The 23,754-nt window shown below is 46.1% G+C and overlaps 1 protein-coding gene across 9 annotated transcripts in view; it reads right to left on the bottom strand.

The window, feature by feature from the left end:
* LOC309622342 (uncharacterized protein) overlaps nt 1-15,889 on the bottom strand; it is a 38,308-nt gene extending 22,419 nt beyond the window's left edge. For 3 of the 9 annotated variants that reach the window (XR_014240729.1, XR_014240731.1, XR_014240732.1), the window contains exons 1-2: nt 15,756-15,889; nt 3,071-3,208 (exon numbers count right to left, since the gene is read on the bottom strand). Coding sequence is in view for 1 of the 9 variants with exons in the window: in XM_082409442.1 (XP_082265568.1) it covers nt 3,071-3,208; nt 11,548-11,608 (199 nt within the window). In the remaining 8 variants the exon portion in view is untranslated. Of the gene's footprint in view, nt 1-3,070; nt 3,209-5,496; nt 5,562-11,540; nt 11,745-15,755 lie in introns of those variants that run through there. The other 6 variants (XR_014240730.1, XR_014240733.1, XR_014240734.1 and 3 more) reach the window with 6 other exon arrangements.
* Nucleotides 15,890-23,754: the final 7,865 nt, after the last annotated feature.

Raw genomic sequence — 23,754 nt, 5'->3', positions numbered from 1 at the left:
AGGAACACCAAACTGAGCTTCTCCAACAGAGCTTTCAAAAGCCTCGAACCTCCCTTGGCGTGCGCATGCTGGAGTCTGTGAAGGTTCTTCATGCGCTGGGGAAGAAGAATGAGACGAAAACTGGGCTCTCTTCCTGTCGGCTCTTGGGAAAGTCAAGCAACCCCAAAGACCCCCAGCCACCCCCAGCTATCCAGCCATGGCGGCATACCCCACGTGAGGGGAAGGGTCCTGAGAAAACGCAAGTCCAAGCCCAGAAACCAGACAGCAGTGCTGAAACAGAGTGTCCGTCTCCAGCCCAGTATGAGCGGCCTCCTCCTGGGAAGGTCAAGTTGATACCTCTGCCTTTTTCTGCCTGGGACAAGCCTCAAGCTCGACCCGCTCCTCGGAGGCCACAGTCTCTGGCCTCACATCGGCCTGCTGGGGCTTACCGTGCCCAGCCTGGTTCTACTGACTCAGCTCAACCTGCTGCAGCCAATTCATCCCAGCCAGCTCCTGCCTCTTTGCCAGGCCCCGCCAAACCAGCTCAGCCAACTGTGACCAACCCAACCCAACCGGCTTGGACCAACCATACCCAGCCTCGTGTCCCTCAGTCTGCTGCTCCTAGGCCTGCACCCTCCAAAACTTCATCTGGCGCTCCTCTCCAGCGGGAGCCTGTTCCCCCTGCTGTGAATAAGCGCCAGTCCCCACCCAAGCTCCAAACCCAATTTCTACTCCAAGACTTCAGCAAGCAACGAGTTCCATGGAGGGAACCCAACGTGCCTGAGCCAGTCATGTCAAAGCCCATCGAACAAGAGCAGAGGCCAGAGCGAGAGGCCATGAAGAGGCGGGCTCAACAACAACGGGAGAATGCTGCCAGATACACCTCTTCGGGCAAGCTGCAATTTTTCACCGAGAGGGAAAACGAAATGGAAATTGCCGACTACTACGGATACGTCAAGTGAGAGCTGCTAGGATTCTTGGTGCCACCTTGGCTACCAGCTGTTCTTCCATACACAGGTAAGACAGGTATAGAACTGAATAAGTAAATGGAATACAATTAATAGACGAGTAACAAACCTTTCGAATTTTCAGATGCTGCTAACTGGGGCGTGAGAAAGGAAGGACTGAAAGTTGGATGGGAGAATGAAGGAAAGGGGTAAAAACTGAGCAAAGAGGAAGGAACTTGGCCCAGGGCTAGGAAGGCCAAAAGAGACGTATGGATTTAGGAAAGGAAGCAGGAGCGAGGATGAAATGGCAGAAGTAAAAAGCAGGGTCAGAGGTCTGGGTTGAAAGAACACAATTGGAGTAGAGTTGAAGGTGACAGAAGATGAGTCTAGGTTTACTAGGAGAAATAGAAAAAGTCTCTCGGGGACGCTGGCCTTAAGTCTCACAACCACCAGATAGGTATTTCAGAAAACAAGAGGTTCAGGACACATCTCTGAAAGGTCTGAGTTGCCTTATTCAGGTGTGACTGTAGTGGGGGAATAGGGAAATCTACCAGAGAAGTGGCTAGGGCTCAGAGTTATCCTAGGGGCAGCTGACGACAGGGGCAGAGCCAAGGGAACTGCTGGATCAGGAGGCCCACGAACAAAGCAGGGGCATAGCCGCCTGTCACTTCCCTGCCAGGAAGGAAGCCAGGTATATTACTATAACCAAGGCACACTGGGGTCTTTACTGTATGGAGAACTTGGCTCCTGCCCGCAATCCTACGGCTCGGCGTCACACACAGGAAGTAGGGCCTCTGGGCAACCAGAAATGGGAATGGGACTGAAGGAGATTCAGCCCACAAATATCCGACCACCAGCTTCCACCTCTGCAATCTGCCACCCTGTGTCTGCTCAACGCATCACAGAAACAAGTTTTCAAGGTGAGTATACAGACGGCAGAGAAAAGTTGAACAATGAGGTCAGCATTCAAAAATGGGGTCAAATCGACAGCTGGGAAGGGGTGTAGAGACAGGTAGAATTTAGATCCTGAGCCTTTAATAACCACTACCTTCTCTCAGTGCTCTCTGTTTTTAGACTCTATATGAGAACACCTAGGGCTTCCCTGGTGGCGCCTGCCAATGCAGGGGACACGGGTTCGAGCCCTGGTCTGCGAAGATCCCACATGCCGTGCAGCAACTAAGCGCATGTGCCACAACGACGGAGCCTGCATTCTAGAGCCCGTGAGCCTCAACTACCGAAGCCCACGTGCCTACAGCCCATGCTCCGCAACAAGAGAAGCCACCGCGATGAGATGCCCGCACACCGCAACCGAGAGTAGCCCCCGCTAGCCGCCAACTAGAGAAAGCCCGTGCACAGCAATGAGAGACCCAGTGCAGCCAAAAAAATAAATACGTAGAATAAATAAGTTCAAACAGTAAATAAATACATAAACATAAATTACAAAAAAAAACAACACCTAATGCAGGTGGGAAGGTGGGAGGGCCACTGTAGAGGTCATCTATGCTACATGTACAAGAACCCCGAGAGCACACCAATCGGTACCACACTTTTCACTGCTGTAGCCGATCATTCCCCCTGTACTGCCACACTGTAGCACTCCCTTCCCTCATCTACTGCTATAGTCTCTTTGGAAGGTGTTTCCGAACTCTTGTTATCAGAGTGCCAGTTGAACTGTCCTCACTTCCTTCATTTATACCAGGATTGAAGACCTTGTGGTCCGAGATCCTGTCCAGAGAGCAAGCAGGCTAAGGCTCTGTCTTTGTTGATGTATTTCATCAGAAAGGGCTCTACCCCCTCTCCTAGTTCATGGTGTGAAGTGTTCTTGGCCTCTCGGGAAAGTGGGGAGAATGGAAAGGACCCTATATGAGAATGCTAGGCTCTGTAAAACATTTCAGGTTTTTAAAAATAAGACTCATTTTGTATTGGACTGACAACAGTCCTATGAAATACAAAGAAGGCCGAGAATCAGTGACAGGAAAGGATCACCAGTAAGAACTACAGCAGTCACCGCTTACCTCGTAGCATAGGGCACTGTCCGTGATCCTTAAGAAGAGTTAGTAGAAATGCCTTGCCCATCTTGCCCCTGAACCCCTTGAAAGGTACACGACTGCTGTGTTGGTGTTTAGGGGGAGCATCTCACTTACCAGGGACTGACTTCTCCCTTGATTCCTCTGTAGTGATGGAGACTTCCCCGCTGATGAAAAATTCCCTGGGATTGCAACCTCCAAGCCAGACAGCTTTCCTATGGAATGACAGAGAACTTGTCAAGGTGAAACACCAGTCTGCGGGAGAAAGGGAAGAAGAGAATGATGGAAATCGTTTCTGGGAAACTATTTTTACATTATGTGTTGTTTGTTCCCGGTAAATAAACTGAAATCTTCTTAACAGTACAACAAAATCTAAACCACTAAAGCCAACAATACAGGAGTATAACGTTCGACAAAAATTTCTTTGGCTGCGCAGCATGTGGGATCTTAGCTCCCCAACCAGGGATTGAACCCACGCCTGCTGCATTGGAAGCGCAGAGTCTTCACCACGGGACCACCGGGGAAGTCCCAGGACTATCACTTTTAAAGGAGAAGGTACAAACCCCTCGGTTCTATGAACTGGAGATTTTTAGTAAGAAGTCAATATATTTGTTGTTAGGCACATTTTATGTTAGGCTGTCTCCCTGCACAGGATGCAGGCGCCTTGAGAATGGAAGTCATATCCCTCTATAGTACGTCCCTCTTCTTTCTGCTTTGCAGTTTGCTGCTCCACTTGTTCAACCCCACCTAGTAATAACCTATACTTCCCTTGTTCCTGTTTTCCCATCTGGAAAACAGACAAAAGGCAACCAAACAACGCAAAGGTCTCAACAAATAAGGGATATCCAAAACCAGAGATGGCCAGAACTTCTGTACCCCTGATGAAATAGTCCTCATACAAAACCTGATAATCAAATTCCTTAATGCTAGGAATCACAGTGAAAAATAGTATCTGAACTGACTTCTGTCAGATGAGTGAGAACTAAGGTTAATTCAGTGTATCTGAAGCATAGAAAGTGAGGGCAAAAGTGGCACAAGATGGGGCTAGAGAAGCAGAGAGGATTCTAGACCACGCAGAGTCTTAAAGGCCAACAGTGTGTTTTCTATTCTCAAAACAATGTTTGTGAGCGATGTTTATGAGCAACGTTCCAACTTGCTTTGAAGGTTTCTTGTGTGAAGAGTGGATTGGAAGGAAACAAGATATATGGACACCAGTTAGGACCTAATCGCAACAGACAGGCAAGTTCAGTATTAGGAAGTTGAGGAAGAGCTGGCTGACAGATTCCAAAGAAATTCAGGAGATGAACTGAAGCGGGCTTAATGGGGTAGGAGATGGAGGAAAGGAAGGTCTTAGGGAATTCAAGGGTTTACTGCACACATGAGCAAAGTCTCAAAATTAATCATTTGAACGTACAGAGGCGGATCTCCCAAATGACACCGGTTAGGAAGCAACGGTACGCCCTTTAGAATTCCTAGAGACAACACAAATCAACTGTTTCGATGGAAAATTCGGCGGGACTCTTGATTTCCATGGGAATACAGAGAAAAGAGACACTGATCTGGCTTGCAGGTATATTTAGGAAGTTGTTAGCCGGACATCACCTACTAGTATCATGTAAGTAGGCCGTCCGAAGTAGGAAGCTTAGGGGAAAAACCTGGAGGAAAACTTAAAAGCTTAAGCCACACCTCTACACTACACCACCTTTCACAATTTCTTCTCAGATAAGCATCATCCCCATCAGTGAAGAAACTCGTTCGTACCTCATAATAGGAAAAACAGGCCTAAAGATTCAATGTGTGTCTTGGGAGGTCCCATCTATGCGATATCTTCCTGGGACCAGAAAAGGCCCCAGGAAGATCCATCTCTGCACCCCTGAAAGCTTACCACCAAGGAAAATGACTAGGTCCATAGATTTCCTCCCTCAAACCAGCTTACCTCACACATAGATCATTAGCAACTCCGCCCTTACTCACATTATCACAGTCACAAGAGTGGTTAGGGAGAAAAGCACTAACCAGGGGAACTAAAACAGAGGCAATCCAGGCCAAGCTGGGCTGGTGGCAGATATCTGCTCCTTACGCTCGGGTGCATAATGCGACTCACCACAGTGCCTTTTTCACAGACCCTTTTGAACGTTTCTCCACAGAATCCAACAGCTCAAGTTAGTTCATGACGCTTCAAGGTCAACAATCGTCAAGAGAAAAACATGCAATATGTCTTACAATGTTGGATTCCTTACAAACAGGACAAGGAGATAACCATGTAGACAAAACCAGAGCATTTGAAAACATCTGTATTCTACAAACACACCAGTGAATGCTATAAATAAGGTACTATGACATAAAACAAAATGAAAACTAGATGTGAGACTGTTCTCTTCAGTGTACAGACTTCATGGCAGTTGCTGCACACTATCTAGCTACTTAGATCTTTAACTCTCTGTTCTGTTAATACCAAATGAGGCCCAAGTGTGTCAACCTGTTTCCCACAGAAACCAAAAAGTCTACATGCATCTCTTTTCTCCTGTGCCCTTTCACCTTACCTGCTCCCAATTCTCCACCAACGTCCTCCTCTTTCTCTAATTATTCTCCTCTTCATTTTGCTTGGCCTTGCCCCCAAGCATGCAAGACAGAGAGTCCTAGAGGTCCAAGATTCTAGAGTGGCTGTTTGCAAGGCGGAGGAGATTACAGTAACTGCCACACTGTATATACTTCTGTGCAAAGAAAAAGGGACAGTGTTCAGAATGTCTCTCACATATAACAAGAGCTGGAGATGGCAGGATACCTGTGTGGCCCAAGGAACTAGAGCTAGCAAATTATGGGCCAAACAATTGCAACCAAAGGCTGGAAGAGGAAAGGTCTGCAACCAGCTCTGTCTCCTAGCTCTCTGGTATTTGCTGCCAACGGGCAGAGTCTATTTCGTGAAGCATCAAGCACTGAAAAGAAGACTCCTGCTGCTGGAAGTTGACAGGAAGTAACGTCCAATGCAAGATCAAGGCTTGTCCTCGAAGCAATGCCCATAATGGAAGAAAAAAAAAAAAGAGAAAGCGGAAGAGAAATGTTAAGTCGCAAGTCCAACCTGGCCCCCAGCCTAGCCCAGCCCAAGGAAGGTAGGAGTCAAGGAGAAGAAACTAAAAGAGAAGAGCCTTGGACCACAACATTCTCCACAAGGTACACTCAACAAACTTCACCCTACTCTTGAACCAAGTTACAAAGAGAGCTTCTTAATCCCTACTTTGGCTCCTTAAAAGCTGCTATCAGTTCACTCATTAGACACATATGATTTCAGAACAACTGTAATAGTTCAAACTAGATGGCTCTTTCCTTCCTAAGGATTATTAATTAAAGAAGATCTATATAGCTCTAAGTATATGATACATAAAATAGAATACTCTGTAGAATATAAGTAACTCTTAGTTCAGTGTATTAATGAACGTCTGTAAGAAATGTTGCAATGATTTCCCTAATGGAAGAGCCTGGGGGAGGTAAATCTGTCTTCTAGGATTTCCTCCCCAGAGCTCAGAAACTCAGGTGTTGTTTTAGCTCTCCTACACTCTCTTCACCCAAGCCCGCCTTCCTGTTGGGGATCGGACCTCCCTATTGGCTCTCTCATACCTTTCAACTGCCTGCTTTGTGACATCACTCTCCTACCAAACCTACTACCACTTGGTAGAGTCTTGGGGTTTCCGTGGAGCTGTTTGGACCAGTAACCAGTGACCTCTGTACTGGACACGTGCGCCGTTCAGCTGCAGCCACTCGGACATCCTCTAGTGTTGTCTCCTCATCCCTGGTACCTGCAGTGGATGCTTCCTCTTCTCTGACCATGTCAGGTAAGAAAAGAAACTTTGGAAAGTTTTGCGTTCGATTTCTTTTGCCCCTAAATTGAGTAGGAGATTCAAAATAGCATGGAATAATGAGGGAAAGTATTGAACTACACGTCTGGAGACCTAATTTCACTTTTGACTTTGACGTTTACTATCTGTGTGACTTTGGACAAATCACTGGCTGTCTCACAAAGCCTGTTGCTTTCCTTAACTGTTACGTTAGGATACCACGTTGGGTTGATCACTCTGATCCCCTTCTTTTCCAGTATTGAGCCTTAAAGGGTACCCATGTAGAAAACGAAATCAGACACTTCTCAAGAGTGTTTCAACAGAAACATAGAAAAGTCAGGGGACATAGAAAACTAGCAATATATACCAAGATGTTTCATCTCTAATGGTCTCCCTCCACTAGGATTTCGACTAGTTGAAAAGAGAGAATAGGGAGAGAGGATGGAGAGTACTGGGCTCTACAGGGAGGCACAGAGTCGAGCGTAAGGAAGTTTAGGATGGTTTTCATTAGCACAGGCCAACAGGCACCAAGAGATGGGAGAAAATGTAAGAATGAAGAGGGAAAGCATAGAGGAGCTCTCAAGAAAAACGGAGTTTGCAATGGAATGCTGATGGGAACCAAAGATTTTCAATTAAAGCAGAAACAGCACAGAGGGAAACCTGCTCAGAGCAGGGCAAAACCAAGTTGATGGTAGCAAACCCTTACATTAACAGACTAAGAAGGAAAGTAAGGCCAGAACAGGGGATCACCAGGAAAGGCAGCTTATCAGAAAAGTCATACTCCGTTTTCTTTCTTTTATTGCCTCTCTGAATACAGTTGGCCACTTGACAGTTTTGAATATAAACATTTTAGAAATACGTTTTAGAAATGATGCCTCCTATAAACAAGCAACCACAGTGGTTATCTAGGGGGCTGCTTTTCAGTGTTTTATTCTTTCTAATTTTTAAACTAGGTAGACATTTCACCAATTCAACATTTTAAGTGATATCTTCTAAATTGAATCAGAAGGACTATTTTCCTTGGTGTGATATGTAGGTTCTAAGGCAAGGCTGCTTTTCATTTTTACAGTTATTTCCTTCCTAACACAGAGAGCACATTGATCAACAGCCATCGTTCGCTTGTAGATCTTAGCTACCGAAGAAGAAGAAGAAGAAGAAGAAAAAGTCAAGCCCCACATCTCTAATTCCCCCCACTTAGGGAATTCCCTGGCGGTCCAGTGCTTAGGACTCGGTGCTTTCACGGCCAGGGCCACGCGGCGCGGCCAAAGAAACAAAACAAACAAACATCCACATTTATCGAAAACCATATTGTGGAGTCCTGTGGATTTTCTTACATTTGAAAATCTTTTTTAATTGGATTCTAGGCATGATGGTTTTTTGAGGTTTTGGGATGCCATCTTCTTGGATGCTGAAGATGATTCTAATCTAAGTTCTAGGATAAATCCAAAAACCTTCCTGATACATTTTAAGCTTCCTTTCTGCTTATTATATAAGCTATATTCATTGAAATATATATTTCTCCTAGGCTTAATACCTCTTACTTGCTGGGTAAAAATATGAAGGAGCACAATAATGAAACTCTTTTACACTTATTATTTTGCTGTCTGCTTCGTACCGGTTTTCATTGAAATACTTGTCTATATGTGTTGTGGCTACCTATACATGCACATTTATTGCATTCTGTTGCTTGTTATGCATTTTTTACTGACATACCTTCTCTGTCTGTATGCATTGGCTAGGAATTCATTCACCTCTATCACCTCCATCGTGTCTTCTGGTTAATAGTATTCACTAAAATAGAGTGGGCAAAATTCACTTTCATAATATTGCATGGATAGTACAGAATGCCATTTGTTAGTAAATTCATTAGGCTTCGATACTTGCCACATACCCCAGTTTTCATTAATATCTATGGATTTCTTTTTCGTTAACGTAATATGCTTGTCATGATTTTTCTTTGTCTTTCTAGAACTTATTGTATCTTCCTCCATATAAATCATACGCAATAGATCAGCTTATTCATCTATTAATTATTACTGCTATTATTATTGGTGGTGGTGTTATAACCACTTTACAGGTGAGGAATCTGAAGTAATCAGATAACTCTTCCCTTTCCAAAAGCACTTAAGAAATCCACTTTCGGGTAATCATTTTGAGGTAGGATGAGAAACCAGGCTTGAAGAGGGCAAAAATGACTCTTTCAATTCACCAGTTGGACTGAGCTGTACGTCACCTCTAGGTAATAGCGTGGGAACTGCACAAGCAAAGGGAGACACTGAAGACGACAATGGTAACAGCCGTACTGTTTTCTAATGGACAAAAAAAATGCCTATATTATAAGTTCTATTTCTCCTGCTTTCTGGCAGTATCATGCTCAGAGTGGAGTCCTGGCAAGGAAGTCAGGATACTTAGGTTCTGAAACCTGGTAATGATACTAACATAATGAGAGAACTTGAACAAGTCAACCCGACCTCTCTGAGCCTCAGTTTCCTTACTCACGAAATGAGACTGAGAACATCGAAGTTCTCTAAGGGCCTCCTAGTTCTAAAATGCTTCCAGTCTAGGAAATAGCATAGAAGTCAATACGAGTGCAGGCTGAAGGGAAAGACAGGGCAGGGAGAAGGTTGCTTCCAGCCTAGAGAACAATCTCTGAACCACACCACTTGGCTCTTCTGCCCGTCTGTGCCCAAGATGGGAGCACAGGCAGTTAATAGAGAAGAGTGGAAAACTGCTCAGTCCTTACAGCCATCATTAACTGTCTGATTTTGGGTTTCTCAGGAAGTAGTGATAGTAGAGGTGTCCTGATAGCAAGAACCTTCAGATGATGCCGTTCCTCAAACGTAGTGAGAATTTCTCAACCTCCCTGAGTTTTTCATGACCCTCTTGTTCTTACAGAAAATTTCCAACATCCATCTCTACTTGGAACTCTAAATTCTCTGCAGCATTCTCCTCCTGTGGTGAGCAATGCAACTTCCCTAACACGAAGTGTCTGCAACTTCTCCAGAGTCTCTGCCCCTGCCGTCAGTTCGGCATCGGCTACTGGTACCCCTTTCCAGACACTCATGGGTAGTGCCTACCTTTACCAACATTCTAGCACGACTATGTTATCTGGAGTTACTGACCACAGCCAGATCTCCACTTCAGCTGCTTCCTATCCAGGTGTTCTTGAGTGGGACATCACAGCAAGCACTGAAAAGAATTCTTCTTCACTCGGAGACTTTACTCTGGCACTCACTGACCGCCACACAGCTGCCTCCTCCATGTTTCTGGCAGCCCAGTATGATAAAACTTCAGACGCCAAGAACATGGTCCCTCTACATCCATCGCTTTCTGCCAGCCTTGCTCAGGGAACACCATCTCAGATTCCAAATCAGGGGCAGAGCCGCCTGTCACTTCCCTGCCAGGACGGAAGCCAGGTATATTACTATAACCAAGGCACACTGGGGTCTTTACTGTATGGAGAACTTGGCTCCTGCCCGCAATCCTACGGCTCGGCGTCATACACAGGAAGTCGGGCCTCTGGGCAACCAGAAATGGGAATGGGACTGAAGGAGATTCAGCCCACAAATATCCGACCACCAGCTTCCACCTCTGCAGTCTGCCACCCTGTGTCTGCTCAACGCATCACAGAAACAAGTTTTCAAGGTGAGTATAACAAACGCCAGAGAAAGTTGAAGAATGAGGTCGGCATTCAAAAATGGGGTCAAATCGACAGCTGGGAAGGGGTGTAGAGGCAGGTAGAATTTAGATCCTGAGCCTTTAATAACCACTACCTTCGCTCAGTGCCCTCTGTTTTTAGACTCTATATGAGAACACCTAGGGCTTCCCTGGTGGCGCCGTGGTTAAGAATCCGCCTGCCAATGCAATGCGGGGGACACGGGTTCGAGCCCTGGTCTGCGAAGATCCCACATGCCGTGCAGCAACTAAGCGCATGTGCCACAACGACGGAGCCTGCATTCTAGAGCCCGTGAGCCTCAACTACCGAAGCCCACGTGCCTACAGCCCATGCTCCGCAACAAGAGAAGCCACCGCGATGAGAAGCCCGCACACCGCAACCGAGAGTAGCCCCCGCTAGCCGCCAACTAGAGAAAGCCCGTGCACAGCAATGAGAGACCCAGTGCAGCCAAAAAAATAAATACGTAGAATAAATAAGTTCAAACAGTAAATAAATACATAAACATAAATTACAAAAAAAAGAACACCTAATGCAGGTGGGAAGGTGGGAGGGCCACTGTAGAGGTCATCTATGCTACATGTACAAGAACGCCGAGAGCACACCAATCGGTACCACACTTTTCACTGCTGTAGCCGATCGTTCCCCCTGTACTGCCACACTGTAGCACTCCCTTCCCTCATCTACTGCTATAGTCTCTTCGGAAGGTGTTTCAGAACTCTTGTTATGTGAGTGCCAGTTGAACTGTCCTCACTTCCTTCATTTATACCAGGATTGAAGACCTTGTGGTCCGAGATCCTGTCCAGAGAGCAAGCAGGCTAAGACTCTGTCTTTGTTGATGTATTTCATCAGCAAGGGCTCTACCCCCTCTCCTAGTTCATGGTGTGACGTGTTCTTGGCCTCTCGGGAAAGTGGGGAGAATGGAAAGGACCCTATATGAGAATGCTAGGCTTTGTAAAACATTTCAGGTTTTTAAAAATAAGACTCATTTTGTATTGGACTTATAACAGTCCTATGAAATACAAAGCGAGCCGAGAATCAGCGACAGGAAAGGCTCACCAGTAAGAATTACAACAGTCACCGCTTACCTCGTAGCATAGGGCACTGTCCATGATCCTTAAGAAGAGTTAGTAGAAATGCCTTGCCCATCTTGCCCCTGAACCCCTTGAAAGGTACACGACTGCTGTGTTGGTGTTTAGGGGGAGCATCTCACTTACCAGGGACTGACTTCTCCCTTGATCCCTTTGTAGGGATGGAGACCTCCCCCCTGGTGATGAAAAATTCCCTGGGATTGCAACCTCCAAGCCAGACGTTTTGTGTGACACAAAGTCAAGAACTCCCCAAGTCCTGCAGTAGCAGAAACAGCCACATACTTGAGAGTAACCCACCATCTGAACTTGGGGACATTTCAGTGACAGCTCCAGTCCAGAGTGCCAGGCGTCTCCTGGCCCTGCCTCCAGCTCCAAGCCAGGGACAAATAGAGAGTAAGCACGTGGATGATATCAAAACCAAGCTTTCAAAGCCTCTGGATGCCTACCAGATCCCAACAGAGAACCAAGATCCTCCACTACTCCCTTTAGGAATCCCTGATATTCACCAGCCGCTGGCCTGCACCGATCCCCTCAGCCAAGAGGAGCAGCCTGGTTCTGAAAATGCTGATCTGGGAGAGAACAGCCGGAGTCGTCAGGACCTAGGGACACTTGAAAATGGGATTGAACCTAGCAGTGGTCTTGCAGACATTACTACACTGGCGGAGGATATTCACCTTCCCCAGCTCTTTAATCCTTTGAAAGATCTTGATCAATCCCAAGGTCCCAACGTGATCAAAGCTAAAGACACCAGAGCCATTAAGGTGAATCAGGTGCAGGAAAAGCCAAGTGTCATAAAGGTTCCCTCTGATCAACCCAGGAAGAACAAACAGAAAGCCTCTGAGCCTATCAGTGGCGCTCCCAAGGCCAAAATCCAGCCAAAGAATCCAGAGTGCCCGTTAGGGGGAGAAGTGGTTACATGCCACGCTGCAGTCAGTGACAGGGCTCCTGTGAACACGGCCAAGCACTCTCAAGGCAAACCTCAGAAAGCTGCATCCAGAAAGATCAGCAAAACTAAGAGCCACGGGCAGGAAAAGACCAAAAGGACCAGAGGGAGAAACAAGGCTGAGGAGAACAAGCAGTCAGGGAACAAAGTCAAGGCAGAAGAGAAGCCAGCAATCCCCCACACGAAGCGAAAGGAACACCAAACTGAGCTTCTCCAACAGAGCTTTCAAAAGCCTCGAACCTCCCTTGGCGTGCGCATGCTGGAGTCTGTGAAGGTTCTTCATGCGCTGGGGAAGAAGAATGAGACGAAAACTGGGCTCTCTTCCTGTCGGCTCTTGGGAAAGTCAAGCAACCCCAAAGACCCCCAGCCACCCCCAGCTATCCAGCCATGGCGGCATACCCCACGTGAGGGGAAGGGTCCTGAGAAAACGCAAGTCCAAGCCCAGAAACCAGACAGCAGTGCTGAAACAGAGTGTCCGTCTCCAGCCCAGTATGAGCGGCCTCCTCCTGGGAAGGTCAAGTTGATACCTCTGCCTTTTTCTGCCTGGGACAAGCCTCAAGCTCGACCCGCTCCTCGGAGGCCACAGTCTCTGGCCTCACATCGGCCTGCTGGGGCTTACCGTGCCCAGCCTGGTTCTACTGACTCAGCTCAACCTGCTGCAGCCAATTCATCCCAGCCAGCTCCTGCCTCTTTGCCAGGCCCCGCCAAACCAGCTCAGCCAACTGTGACCAACCCAACCCAACCGGCTTGGCCCAACCATACCCAGCCTCGTGTCCCTCAGTCTGCTGCTCCTAGGCCTGCACCCTCCAAAACTTCATCTGGCGCTCCTCTCCAGCGGGAGCCTGTTCCCCCTGCTGTGAATAAGCGCCAGTCCCCACCCAAGCTCCAAACCCAATTTCTACTCCAAGACTTCAGCAAGCAACGAGTTCCATGGAGGGAACCCAACGTGCCTGAGCCAGTCATGTCAAAGCCCATCGAACAAGAGCAGAGGCCAGAGCGAGAGGCCATGAAGAGGCGGGCTCAACAACAACGGGAGAATGCTGCCAGATACACCTCTTCGGGCAAGCTGCAATTTTTCACCGAGAGGGAAAACGAAATGGAAATTGCCGACTACTACGGATACGTCAAGTGAGAGCTGCTAGGATTCTTGGTGCCACCTTGGCTACCAGCTGTTCTTCCATACACAGGTAAGACAGGTATAGAACTGAATAAGTAAATGGAATACAATTAATAGACGAGTAACAAACCTTTCGAATTTTCAGATGCTGCTAACTGGGGCGTGAGAAAGGAAGGACTGAAAGTTGGATGGGAGAATGAAGGAAAGGGGTAAAAACTGAGCAAAGAGGAAGGAACTTGGCCCAGGGCTAGGAAGGCCAAAAGAGACGTATGGATTTAGGAAAGGAAGCAGGAGCGAGGATGAAATGGCAGAAGTAAAAAGCAGGGTCAGAGGTCTGGGTTGAAAGAACACAATTGGAGTAGAGTTGAAGGTGACAGAAGATGAGTCTAGGTTTACTAGGAGAAATAGAAAAAGTCTCTCGGGGACGCTGGCCTTAAGTCTCACAACCACCAGATAGGTATTTCAGAAAACAAGAGGTTCAGGACACATCTCTGAAAGGTCTGAGTTGCCTTATTCAGGTGTGACTGTAGTGGGGGAATAGGGAAATCTACCAGAGAAGTGGCTAGGGCTCAGAGTTATCCTAGGGGCAGCTGACGACAGGGGCAGAGCCAAGGGAACTGCTGGATCAGGAGGCCCACGAACAAAGCAGGGGCATAGCCGCCTGTCACTTCCCTGCCAGGAAGGAAGCCAGGTATATTACTATAACCAAGGCACACTGGGGTCTTTACTGTATGGAGAACTTGGCTCCTGCCCGCAATCCTACGGCTCGGCGTCACACACAGGAAGTAGGGCCTCTGGGCAACCAGAAATGGGAATGGGACTGAAGGAGATTCAGCCCACAAATATCCGACCACCAGCTTCCACCTCTGCAATCTGCCACCCTGTGTCTGCTCAACGCATCACAGAAACAAGTTTTCAAGGTGAGTATACAGACGGCAGAGAAAAGTTGAACAATGAGGTCAGCATTCAAAAATGGGGTCAAATCGACAGCTGGGAAGGGGTGTAGAGACAGGTAGAATTTAGATCCTGAGCCTTTAATAACCACTACCTTCTCTCAGTGCTCTCTGTTTTTAGACTCTATATGAGAACACCTAGGGCTTCCCTGGTGGCGCCTGCCAATGCAGGGGACACGGGTTCGAGCCCTGGTCTGCGAAGATCCCACATGCCGTGCAGCAACTAAGCGCATGTGCCACAACGACGGAGCCTGCATTCTAGAGCCCGTGAGCCTCAACTACCGAAGCCCACGTGCCTACAGCCCATGCTCCGCAACAAGAGAAGCCACCGCGATGAGATGCCCGCACACCGCAACCGAGAGTAGCCCCCGCTAGCCGCCAACTAGAGAAAGCCCGTGCACAGCAATGAGAGACCCAGTGCAGCCAAAAAAATAAATACGTAGAATAAATAAGTTCAAACAGTAAATAAATACATAAACATAAATTACAAAAAAAAAAGAACACCTAATGCAGGTGGGAAGGTGGGAGGGCCACTGTAGAGGTCATCTATGCTACATGTACAAGAACCCCGAGAGCACACCAATCGGTACCACACTTTTCACTGCTGTAGCCGATCATTCCCCCTGTACTGCCACACTGTAGCACTCCCTTCCCTCATCTACTGCTATAGTCTCTTTGGAAGGTGTTTCCGAACTCTTGTTATCAGAGTGCCAGTTGAACTGTCCTCACTTCCTTCATTTATACCAGGATTGAAGACCTTGTGGTCCGAGATCCTGTCCAGAGAGCAAGCAGGCTAAGGCTCTGTCTTTGTTGATGTATTTCATCAGAAAGGGCTCTACCCCCTCTCCTAGTTCATGGTGTGAAGTGTTCTTGGCCTCTCGGGAAAGTGGGGAGAATGGAAAGGACCCTATATGAGAATGCTAGGCTCTGTAAAACATTTCAGGTTTTTAAAAATAAGACTCATTTTGTATTGGACTGACAACAGTCCTATGAAATACAAAGAAGGCCGAGAATCAGTGACAGGAAAGGATCACCAGTAAGAACTACAGCAGTCACCGCTTACCTCGTAGCATAGGGCACTGTCCGTGATCCTTAAGAAGAGTTAGTAGAAATGCCTTGCCCATCTTGCCCCTGAACCCCTTGAAAGGTACACGACTGCTGTGTTGGTGTTTAGGGGGAGCATCTCACTTACCAGGGACTGACTTCTCCCTTGATTCCTCTGTAGTGATGGAGACTTCCCCGCTGATGAAAAATTCCCTGGGATTGCAACCTCCAAGCCAGACAGCTTTCCTATGGAATGACAGAGAACTTGTCAAGGTGAAACACCAGTCTGCGGGAGAAAGGGAAGAAGAGAATGATGGAAATCGTTTCTGGGAAACTATTTTTACATTATGTGTTGTTTGTTCCCGGTAAATAAACTGAAATCTTCTTAACAGTACAACAAAATCTAAACACTAAAGCCAACAATACAGGAGTATAACGTTCGACAAAAATTTCTTTGGCTGCGCAGCATGTGGGATCTTAGCTCCCCAACCAGGGATTGAACCCACGCCTGCTGCATTGGAAGCGCAGAGTCTTCACCACGGGACCACCGGGGAAGTCCCAGGACTATCACTTTTAAAGGAGAAGGTACAAACCCCTCGGTTCTATGAACTGGAGATTTTTAGTAAGAAGTCAATATATTTGTTGTTAGGCACATTTTATGTTAGGCTGTCTCCCTGCACAGGATGCAGGCGCCTTGAGAATGGAAGTCATATCCCTCTATAGTACGTCCCTCTTCTTTCTGCTTTGCAGTTTGCTGCTCCACTTGTTCAACCCCACCTAGTAATAACCTATACTTCCCTTGTTCCTGTTTTCCCATCTGGAAAACAGACAAAAGGCAACCAAACAACGCAAAGGTCTCAACAAATAAGGGATATCCAAAACCAGAGATGGCCAGAACTTCTGTACCCCTGATGAAATAGTCCTCATAAAAAACCTGATAATCAAATTCCTTAATGCTAGGAATCACAGTGAAAAATAGTATCTGAACTGACTTCTGTCAGATGAGTGAGAACTAAGGTTAATTCAGTGTATCTGAAGCATAGAAAGTGAGGGCAAAAGTGGCACAAGATGGGGCTAGAGAAGCAGAGAGGATTCTAGACCACGCAGAGTCTTAAAGGCCAACAGTGTGTTTTCTATTCTCAAAACAATGTTGTGAGCGATGTTTATGAGCAACGTTCCAACTTGCTTTGAAGGTTTCTTGTGTGAAGAGTGGATTGGAAGGAAACAAGATATATGGACACCAGTTAGGACCTAATCGCAACAGACAGGCAAGTTCAGTATTAGGAAGTTGAGGAAGAGCTGGCTGACAGATTCCAAAGAAATTCAGGAGATGAACTGAAGCGGGCTTAATGGGGTAGGAGATGGAGGAAAGGAAGGTCTTAGGGAATTCAAGGGTTTACTGCACACATGAGCAAAGTCTCAAAATTAATCATTTGAACGTACAGAGGCGGATCTCCCAAATGACACCGGTTAGGAAGCAACGGTACGCCCTTTAGAATTCCTAGAGACAACACAAATCAACTGTTTCGATGGAAAATTCGGCGGGACTCTTGATTTCCATGGGAATACAGAGAAAAGAGACACTGATCTGGCTTGCAGGTATATTTAGGAAGTTGTTAGCCGGACATCACCTACTAGTATCATGTAAGTAGGCCGTCCGAAGTAGGAAGCTTAGGGGAAAAACCTGGAGGAAAACTTAAAAGCTTAAGCCACACCTCTACACTACACCACCTTTCACAATTTCTTCTCAGATAAGCATCATCCCCATCAGTGAAGAAACTCGTTCGTACCTCATAATAGGAAAAACAGGCCTAAAGATTCAATGTGTGTCTTGGGAGGTCCCATCTATGCGATATCTTCCTGGGACCAGAAAAGGCCCCAGGAAGATCCATCTCTGCACCCCTGAAAGCTTACCACCAAGGAAAATGACTAGGTCCATAGATTTCCTCCCTCAAACCAGCTTACCTCACACATAGATCATTAGCAACTCCGCCCTTACTCACATTATCACAGTCACAAGAGTGGTTAGGGAGAAAAGCACTAACCAGGGGAACTAAAACAGAGGCAATCCAGGCCAAGCTGGGCTGGTGGCAGATATCTTGCTCCTTACGCTCGGGTGCATAATGCGACTCACCACAGTGCCTTTTTCACAGACCCTTTTGAACGTTTCTCCACAGAATCCAACAGCTCAAGTTAGTTCATGACGCTTCAAGGTCAACAATCGTCAAGAGAAAAACATGCAATATGTCTTACAATGTTGGATTCCTTACAAACAGGACAAGGAGATAACCATGTAGACAAAACCAGAGCATTTGAAAACATCTGTATTCTACAAACACACCAGTGAATGCTATAAATAAGGTACTATGACATAAAACAAAATGAAAACTAGATGTGAGACTGTTCTCTTCAGTGTACAGACTTCATGGCAGTTGCTGCACACTATCTAGCTACTTAGATCTTTAACTCTCTGTTCTGTTAATACCAAATGAGGCCCAAGTGTGTCAACCTGTTTCCCACAGAAACCAAAAAGTCTACATGCATCTCTTTTCTCCTGTGCCCTTTCACCTTACCTGCTCCCAATTCTCCACCAACGTCCTCCTCTTTCTCTAATTATTCTCCTCTTCATTTTGCTTGGCCTTGCCCCCAAGCATGCAAGACAGAGAGTCCTAGAGGTCCAAGATTCTAGAGTGGCTGTTTGCAAGGCGGAGGAGATTACAGTAACTGCCACACTGTATATACTTCTGTGCAAAGAAAAAGGGACAGTGTTCAGAATGTCTCTCACATATAACAAGAGCTGGAGATGGCAGGATACCTGTGTGGCCCAAGGAACTAGAGCTAGCAAATTATGGGCCAAACAATTGCAACCAAAGGCTGGAAGAGGAAAGGTCTGCAACCAGCTCTGTCTCCTAGCTCTCTGGTATTTGCTGCCAACGGGCAGAGTCTATTTCGTGAAGCATCAAGCACTGAAAAGAAGACTCCTGCTGCTGGAAGGTGACAGGAAGTAACGTCCAATGCAAGATCAAGGCTTGTCCTCGAAGCAATGCCCATAATGGAAGAAAAAAAAAAAAGAGAAAGCGGAAGAGAAATGTTAAGTCGCAAGTCCAACCTGGCCCCCAGCCTAGCCCAGCCCAAGGAAGGTAGGAGTCAAGGAGAAGAAACTAAAAGAGAAGAGCCTTGGACCACAACATTCTCCACAAGGTACACTCAACAAACTTCACCCTACTCTTGAACCAAGTTACAAAAAGAGCTTCTTAATCCCTACTTTGGCTCCTTAAAAGCTGCTATCAGTTCACTCATTAGACACATATGATTTCAGAACAACTGTAATAGTTCAAACTAGATGGCTCTTTCCTTCCTAAGGATTATTAATTAAAGAAGATCTATATAGCTCTAAGTATATGATACATAAAATAGAATACTCTGTAGAATATAAGTAACTCTTAGTTCAGTGTATTAATGAACGTCTGTAAGAAATGTGGCAATGATTTCCCTAATGGAAGAGCCTGGGGGAGGTAAATCTGTCTTCTAGGATTTCCTCCCCAGAGCTCAGAAACTCAGGTGTTGTTTTAGCTCTCCTACACTCTCTTCACCCAAGCCCGCCTTCCTGTTGGGGATCGGACCTCCCTATTGGCTCTCTCATACCTTTCAACTGCCTGCTTTGTGACATCACTCTCCTACCAAACCTACTACCACTTGGTAGAGTCTTGGGGTTTCCGTGGAGCTGTTTGGACCAGTAACCAGTGACCTCTGTACTGGACACGTGCGCCGTTCAGCTGCAGCCACTCGGACATCCTCTAGTGTTGTCTCCTCATCCCTGGTACCTGCAGTGGATGCTTCCTCTTCTCTGACCATGTCAGGTAAGAAAAGAAACTTTGGAAAGTTTTGCGTTCGATTTCTTTTGCCCCTAAATTGAGTAGGAGATTCAAAATAGCATGGAATAATGAGGGAAAGTATTGAACTACACGTCTGGAGACCTAATTTCAGTTTTGACTTTGACGTTTACTATCTGTGTGACTTTGGACAAATCACTGGCTGTCTCACAAAGCCTGTTGCTTTCCTTAACTGTTACGTTAGGATACCACGTTGGGTTGATCACTCTGATCCCCTTCTTTTCCAGTATTGAGCCTTAAAGGGTACCCATGTAGAAAACGAAATCAGACACTTCTCAAGAGTGTTTCAACAGAAACATAGAAAAGTCAGGGGACATAGAAAACTAGCAATATATACCAAGATGTTTCATCTCTAATGGTCTCCCTCCACTAGGATTTCGACTAGTTGAAAAGAGAGAATAGGGAGAGAGGATGGAGAGTACTGGGCTCTACAGGGAGGCACAGAGTCGAGCGTAAGGAAGTTTAGGATGGTTTTCATTAGCACAGGCCAACAGGCACCAAGAGATGGGAGAAAATGTAAGAATGAAGAGGGAAAGCATAGAGGAGCTCTCAAGAAAAACGGAGTTTGCAATGGAATGCTGATGGGAACCAAAGATTTTCAATTAAAGCAGAAACAGCACAGAGGGAAACCTGCTCAGAGCAGGGCAAAACCAAGTTGATGGTAGCAAACCCTTACATTAACAGACTAAGAAGGAAAGTAAGGCCAGAACAGGGGATCACCAGGAAAGGCAGCTTATCAGAAAAGTCATACTCCGTTTTCTTTCTTTTATTGCCTCTCTGAATACAGTTGGCCACTTGACAGTTTTGAATATAAACATTTTAGAAATACGTTTTAGAAATGATGCCTCCTATAAACAAGCAACCACAGTGGTTATCTAGGGGGCTGCTTTTCAGTGTTTTATTCTTTCTAATTTTTAAACTAGGTAGACATTTCACCAATTCAACATTTTAAGTGATATCTTCTAAATTGAATCAGAAGGACTATTTTCCTTGGTGTGATATGTAGGTTCTAAGGCAAGGCTGCTTTTCATTTTTACAGTTATTTCCTTCCTAACACAGAGAGCACATTGATCAACAGCCATCGTTCGCTTGTAGATCTTAGCTACCGAAGAAGAAGAAGAAGAAGAAGAAAAAGTCAAGCCCCACATCTCTAATTCCCCCCACTTAGGGAATTCCCTGGCGGTCCAGTGCTTAGGACTCGGTGCTTTCACGGCCAGGGCCACGCGGCGCGGCCAAAGAAACAAAACAAACAAACATCCACGTTTATCGAAAACCATATTGTGGAGTCCTGTGGATTTTCTTACATTTGAAAATCTTTTTTAATTGGATTCTAGGCATGATGGTTTTTTGAGGTTTTGGGATGCCATCTTCTTGGATGCTGAAGATGATTCTAATCTAAGTTCTAGGATAAATCCAAAAACCTTCCTGATACATTTTAAGCTTCCTTTCTGCTTATTATATAAGCTATATTCATTGAAATATATATTTCTCCTAGGCTTAATACCTCTTACTTGCTGGGTAAAAATATGAAGGAGCACAATAATGAAACTCTTTTACACTTATTATTTTGCTGTCTGCTTCGTACCGGTTTTCATTGAAATACTTGTCTATATGTGTTGTGGCTACCTATACATGCACATTTATTGCATTCTGTTGCTTGTTATGCATTTTTTACTGACATACCTTCTCTGTCTGTATGCATTGGCTAGGAATTCATTCACCTCTATCACCTCCATCGTGTCTTCTGGTTAATAGTATTCACTAAAATAGAGTGGGCAAAATTCACTTTCATAATATTGCATGGATAGTACAGAATGCCATTTGTTAGTAAATTCATTAGGCTTCGATACTTGCCACATACCTCAGTTTTCATTAATATCTATGGATTTCTTTTTCGTTAACGTAATATGCTTGTCATGATTTTTCTTTGTCTTTCTAGAACTTATTGTATCTTCCTCCATATAAATCATACGCAATAGATCAGCTTATTCATCTATTAATTATTACTGCTATTATTATTGGTGGTGGTGTTATAACCACTTTATAGGTGAGGAATCTGAAGTAATCAGATAACTTTTCCCTTTCCAAAAGCACTTAAGAAATCCACTTTCGGGTAATCATTTTGAGGTAGGATGAGAAACCAGGCTTGAAGAGGGCAAAAATGACTCTTTCAATTCACCAGTTGGACTGAGCTGTACGTCACCTCTAGGTAATAGCGTGGGAACTGCACAAGCAAAGGGAGACACTGAAGACGACCATGGTAACAGCCGTACTGTTTTCTAATGGACAAAAAAAATGCCTATATTATAAGTTCTATTTCTCCTGCTTTCTGGCAGTATCATGCTCAGAGTGGAGTCCTGGCAAGGAAGTCAGGATACTTAGGTTCTGAAACCTGGTAATGATACTAACATAATGAGAGAACTTGAACAAGTCAACCCGACCTCTCTGAGCCTCAGTTTCCTTACTCACGAAATGAGACTGAGAACATCGAAGTTCTCTAAGGGCCTCCTAGTTCTAAAATGCTTCCAGTCTAGGAAATAGCATAGAAGTCAATACGAGTGCAGGCTGAAGGGAAAGACAGGGCAGGGAGAAGGTTGCTTCCAGCCTAGAGAACAATCTCTGAACCACACCACTTGGCTCTTCTGCCCGTCTGTGCCCAAGATGGGAGCACAGGCAGTTAATAGAGAAGAGTGGAAAACTGCTCAGTCCTTACAGCCATCATTAACTGTCTGATTTTGGGTTTCTCAGGAAGTAGTGATAGTAGAGGTGTCCTGATAGCAAGAACCTTCAGATGATGCCGTTCCTCAAACGTAGTGAGAATTTCTCAACCTCCCTGAGTTTTTCATGACCCTCTTGTTCTTACAGAAAATTTCCAACATCCATCTCTACTTGGAACTCTAAATTCTCTGCAGCATTCTCCTCCTGTGGTGAGCAATGCAACTTCCCTAACACGAAGTGTCTGCAACTTCTCCAGAGTCTCTGCCCCTGCCGTCAGTTCGGCATCGGCTACTGGTACCCCTTTCCAGACACTCATGGGTAGTGCCTACCTTTACCAACATTCTAGCACGACTATGTTATCTGGAGTTACTGACCACAGCCAGATCTCCACTTCAGCTGCTTCCTATCCAGGTGTTCTTGAGTGGGACATCACAGCAAGCACTGAAAAGAATTCTTCTTCACTCGGAGACTTTACTCTGGCACTCACTGACCGCCACACAGCTGCCTCCTCCATGTTTCTGGCAGCCCAGTATGATAAAACTTCAGACGCCAAGAACATGGTCCCTCTACATCCATCGCTTTCTGCCAGCCTTGCTCAGGGAACACCATCTCAGATTCCAAATCAGGGGCAGAGCCGCCTGCCACTTCCCTGCCAGGAAGGAAGCCAGGTATATTACTATAACCAAGGCACACTGGGGTCTTTACTGTATGGAGAACTTGGCTCCTGCCCGCAATCCTACGGCTCGGCGTCATACACAGGAAGTCGGGCCTCTGGGCAACCAGAAATGGGAATGGGACTGAAGGAGATTCAGCCCACAAATATCCGACCACCAGCTTCCACCTCTGCAGTCTGCCACCCTGTGTCTGCTCAACGCATCACAGAAACAAGTTTTCAAGGTGAGTATAACAAACGCCAGAGAAAGTTGAAGAATGAGGTCGGCACTCAAAAATGGGGTCAAATCGACAGCTGGGAAGGGGTGTACAGGCAGGTAGAATTTAGATCCTGAGCCTTTAATAACCACTACCTTCGCTCAGTGCCCTCTGTTTTAGACTCTCTATGAGAACACCTAGGGCTTCCCTGGTGGCGCCGTGGTTAAGAATCCGCCTGCCAATGCAATGCGGGGGACACGGGTTCGAGCCCTGGTCTGCGAAGATCCCACATGCCGTGCAGCAACTAAGCGCATGTGCCACAACGACGGAGCCTGCATTCTAGAGCCCGTGAGCCTCAACTACCGAAGCCCACGTGCCTACAGCCCATGCTCCGCAACAAGAGAAGCCACCGCGATGAGAAGCCCGCACACCGCAACCGAGAGTAGCCCCCGCTAGCCGCCAACTAGAGAAAGCCCGTGCACAGCAATGAGAGACCCAGTGCAGCCAAAAAAATAAATACGTAGAATAAATAAGTTCAAACAGTAAATAAATACATAAACATAAATTACAAAAAAAAGAACACCTAATGCAGGTGGGAAGGTGGGAGGGCCACTGTAGAGGTCATCTATGCTACATGTACAAGAACGCCGAGAGCACACCAATCGG

The sequence above is a fragment of the Balaenoptera borealis genome, assembly GCF_965194805.1.
Source record: "Balaenoptera borealis genome assembly, contig: HAP1_SCAFFOLD_2203, whole genome shotgun sequence".
Classification (NCBI taxonomy): Eukaryota; Metazoa; Chordata; class Mammalia; order Artiodactyla; family Balaenopteridae; genus Balaenoptera; species Balaenoptera borealis.
Note: the sequence above shows the minus strand (reverse complement) of the source record. Positions and strands in the feature narration are given on the sequence as shown.